The sequence below is a fragment of the Nuphar pumila genome, chromosome 1 (genome assembly GCF_984573655.1).
Source record: "Nuphar pumila chromosome 1, dmNupPumi1.hap1.1, whole genome shotgun sequence".
In the NCBI taxonomy this organism is placed as follows: domain Eukaryota; kingdom Viridiplantae; phylum Streptophyta; class Magnoliopsida; order Nymphaeales; family Nymphaeaceae; genus Nuphar; species Nuphar pumila.
Genome location: NC_143249.1, coordinates 179,339,915 through 179,344,122, shown reverse-complemented (window position 1 = coordinate 179,344,122; position 4,208 = coordinate 179,339,915). Strand labels below are relative to the sequence as shown.

The following is a 4,208-nucleotide window of genomic DNA, read 5'->3' as shown; positions in this document are numbered from 1 at the left end:
AATGTCATCATTCGGCACCGAACATTGCACATAAGGACATCTAAAAACAAAGTTAAGGACCCTGTCTTCCTAATTGGGGCCAAGCGTGGTTTGTCACTTGACATGGGACGGCTACAGTTCAAAACCTGCCGCACACATCTCTTACCAACAAAGTCAAGGTTGAGTGAGAGGTGCCTGAAAATTCCAGCTGGGTCTTGGTGCATCGACTTTGAGTCGTATCGTTGGGTGCACCCGGCGGGCGAAGGGGACCGCAAGGGTCTTTATCAATCAGAGACCTACCAATATACAGTCCACAAAGGATCTTTATCAATCAAATCCTCCGATCTGAAATCCAAATTTGTGATCTAAGTGAAAAATTAAGATGGCATCATTAAGCACTAGACATTGAAGATAAGGACATCTTAAACTAATCAAGTTACTACAATTCTCAGTTTTACATAATCTTCATGCTAAGCATACATGCTTACATGGTCATTTGATAATCTAACTCAGTAGATTAAACAAAATGACAAGAAACAAACAGAGGAGCCAAGCCAACAGCACTTGCACATGCATACATGCCCAAACATCACAAGCCTATCAAAAACACTCCATATCTGAATCCAATCTCCATCTTGGGCACCAAGGAAACGACACACACATAGAGAAAAGCACATTATATGTTAAGAATTAAACCAGGTCATTTCCTCTGTGGGTAGGCACAGTATCATCTTCCACATCATGATCAACCTCTTCTCTATGGGTAGTCACCATTTCAAGCTCAACATCATGATCAACCTCTTGGCTATGGGTACTCACAGTTCCAGCCTCAACATCATGAGCAACCTCTTCTCTATGGATAGTCACAATTTCAACCTTAACATCATGATCAACCTCTTGGCTATGGGTACTCACAGTTCCAGCCTCAACATCATGAGCAACCTCTTCTCTATGGATAGTCACAATTTCAACCTTAACATCATGAGCCTCTGTCAGTTTAGTATACACAGGATGAACCTCTGAGCCTCCAGCAATTATGGTACTCAGTTTCACAATGTTTACAACTTGTTCAGGCAGCTTCTGGTCTGTTGTAGTGATGGCTTCTACCTTCTTCTTCTTGTAGATTGCATATAAGATGATCTGGGTGATTGAAAGGGTGAAACCCAGCACATTTGGAATCTGATTGTACACAAAAGGAAAAAAAATGATTGGTATCAAAAGAGAGCTCTCGATGCATATGAGGTAGCAGTGTGAAAATTATCGGCGACATTTTGAAAATATATGTGATATTTTAGTGGTGATTTAGAACACCTAAAGTATCATGATATTATCATTTTATAAGAACATATCACCATATATTACATGAATATTTTGTTGACATATATATATAATGCAAACGGGTCTGATTTGGTTCAGATGTAGGCTTTACTGAATTTGACCTGATAGGATCCAGCCTAATTGGTTTCAGATGGAAAAGGGCGGTATCGAGTCCGGGCCTGTATTACAATAGCTAAATTGTGTAGACTTTTTGACATAATCAGATTCGGAATCAGTAGTAAAATCATATACTAAATCTGAATCTTAACCGAATTGAATTCTTATGGTTGATCAGATATTTGTCACAAAACTGACCCGTAGACATCCTTACCTTTTTTCAGGCAGAAATTATTGCTGGTCTAAGGATTCGTACAAGTTGGTTGCTCTATTTAGTCCAAGATGTGGAATAAGAGCCTTGAACAGACCCAAATTTTGACTCAAGACTCCATGTCCTTGCCAACTCAACTTGGCTTAAGTGAAGATTCAAGAGAAGTGGGCATGGACCAATTTGGCCACAAATCGAGAGATGGGTTGCCCCAATCAAATCGATCATTTTTCAATTTTACCAACAAAAAATTAGTCCGACCCAAGTCAATAAACATGTTTTTTTTTTCTGAAAATTGCATTAGGAGCAAATTCTTTAGAATCATAATAACTGAAAGGATGTCACAGATTTGAAACCCGGTCAGGGGTGTTCATCTCATGACACAAGGTCGAAGCTGGGTGTACTTGCTCGAAGATGAGAGACCTAAGGTGGTTTTTATACCAATGAGCTTGCGAGTGAGTGAGGTGATTTTTTCTCATTATCCAAAAAAACAAAAATAATTTCTGAAGGCCGAAAAGATATCCCTTGGATTTCATAACTTTTTATGTCCTTGAGAAAAAGAAGGGGAAAAAATAGTAGTTTTAGGGAATTACCGCAACAAAGAGATCACTGATAAGCAAGCCATAAAAGAACCACATGACAGCACTTATGGTGAGGAATAAAGACAAGTAAAAAGGCATAAACTCCACGCTCTTGGTGCGTATCACCTGCCTCTGCAAGATTAAAAAATAAATAAAAAGGCATTTGCTTCATGAGTAAAAAGGATATTGCAGGAAATCACGCCCAACAAAACCAAAAAGATGAGAGAAAATTTATGTCTAGCGTAAGATGAGGTGCAATGTAATTGTAACCTTTTAGTGTGCTGCTGCACCTGATAACCTTTCATTTTTAGGAGACATTTGTCAACTGTTGGGCCCAAGCAATGATGGAAGGAGATCAGGTGCAGAAGTACACTAAGACTGTGCACTTGACATTTTACCTGTTCTTATATATATATTAACGTGCACGCACCAAAAATACATGCAACATACTATTTAATCGGTTTGTAGGAAATTTGGAGAAAGACGAACCTAAGATAAGTACCTTACTAACATAAAGACAAAATAGTATATGTATATATCAAGTTTTTTAACCATAAGAAAGCGAAAAATGAAAAGGGTCGGTTTCTATGTATATATGAACAGAAAAGAATACCATGATGAACAAAGGAGCTGCGGAGACGCTGACAGCGAAGGCTGAGCAAATCCATCCCAAGATCTTTAAACGATCAGTCCCTTTGGACAAGAAGAAAGTAGGAAGGAGAATGGCGCAGAAGACCCCCACGTTCAGCAACAGCAGCAACCTCACTGCCTTCGCCTGAAAAGTACTCACATAACCCAAGCACCACAATCAGAGAGCTACTTCATCAACCATCTCTCTCTCTCTCTCTCTCTCTCTCTCTCTCTCTCTCTCTCTCTCTCTCTCTCTCTCTCTCTCTCTCTCTTGCGTTGGGTTACTTGGTGCAGTGTTGCAGAGAGTGTTGGTGATATCTTTGGCAGAGAGAAGGTGCTGACCCTTTCATCCCAGGTTCAACTCCCATTGGGTGTGCGGGTGTTTTTAATTGGTGGGTTCTATAAAAGGCTTCGGTATCGGTGACCCCATTCAGGGTTTTCCTGGCAAGGGCGGGCCCATTAAGTGACCTGGTTCTCCGCGCATCATAAAAAAAACGCAGTTGATGATGGCTATGGTGTTCATACCCTGTTGGCCGCGGGGGCGAAACCCCCGGTGTTGCTATGATGTTTATGTTCTCATGATGATGATGATGTTAAGTACCTTAGCTTTCTTTGGTGCATAGTAGATGAACATGATGATGTATATGGACTCGATGACGCATCCCACCGTGTTGATTGTGATGAGAAGAAATGCATTGGCCTTGAGAATGGCATAGTAAATCCACAACATGGCACTAAAGAGAGCCACCACATAAGGGACTTCTTGAAACCCTGAAGTGGATTTCTTCTTGAAGATCCTGTAAAACGTTGGCCTGCATGCAAAATTCACAGCCCTTCTAGTCACCCTCATTCAACTCAAACCTCCCCACCAAAAAATCATTAAAAAAAGAAGAAAAAAAATCAGAATGGTAGCTTACGCTGGAGCAAGATACACCATGAATGATATTATATTTCCTGGTTTGTAACAATTGAGAATAAAAAAGAAAAACACATTAATAAGATGCAACATGGGGTTTTAAACACAGAAAGATGTAACAGAAAAGGGGAAAAAATAAACAAAAATGGAAAAGGTAGATGAGAGCATCATTATTCTACCTAGGAGGCCAAAAGTTAAGGACAAGGGATGTGCAATGGCCATTGCTGCAACTCTCAAAAGTTATGAACCTAAAAAACTCCTACTGCTTGTTACGGTAAAGAATAGTGCAAGGAAGCACTCTCTAAGGTTTCTATACTACAAATCCCTTTGGTGTGAGGGCTTGGTTTGGTGTGGATCTTGCTTTGTATTTATAGGCATTCTCTACATCATGTGTACGTAGGTGGCATGCCTGTGGTGAGAGGTGACGTGTTTTGAAGTTTTTTTTTTATTTGGCTCTTGT

At 40.1% G+C, this 4,208-nt stretch overlaps 1 protein-coding gene across 1 annotated transcript; it reads right to left on the bottom strand.

Moving 5' to 3' along the window:
* Positions 1–669: 669 nt before the first annotated feature.
* LOC149851470 (bidirectional sugar transporter SWEET15-like) lies at positions 670–3,973 on the bottom strand. Its single transcript, XM_090008475.1, has 6 exons — positions 3,928–3,973; positions 3,750–3,786; positions 3,434–3,644; positions 2,816–2,977; positions 2,215–2,334; positions 670–1,158 (listed from the first exon to the last, which is right to left on the bottom strand). Exons 1-6 carry the CDS (start codon positions 3,968–3,970, stop codon positions 670–672), a joined length of 1,062 nt encoding a protein of 353 aa, XP_089864601.1. The 5' UTR covers positions 3,971–3,973.
* Positions 3,974–4,208: the final 235 nt, after the last annotated feature.

Excerpts from the sequence above, each read along its gene's own strand:
- LOC149851470 (XM_090008475.1), bottom strand. The coding sequence starts at position 3,970 with ATGGCCATTGCACATCCCTTGTCCTTAACTTTTGGCCTCCTAG. Across the intron at positions 3,787-3,927 it reads CTTAACTTTTGGCCTCCTAG|GAAATATAATATCATTCATG; the intron begins GTAGAATAATGA and ends GTTACAAACCAG. Across the intron at positions 2,335-2,815 it reads CAGCTCCTTTGTTCATCATG|AGGCAGGTGATACGCACCAA; the intron begins GTATTCTTTTCT and ends TTAATCTTGCAG.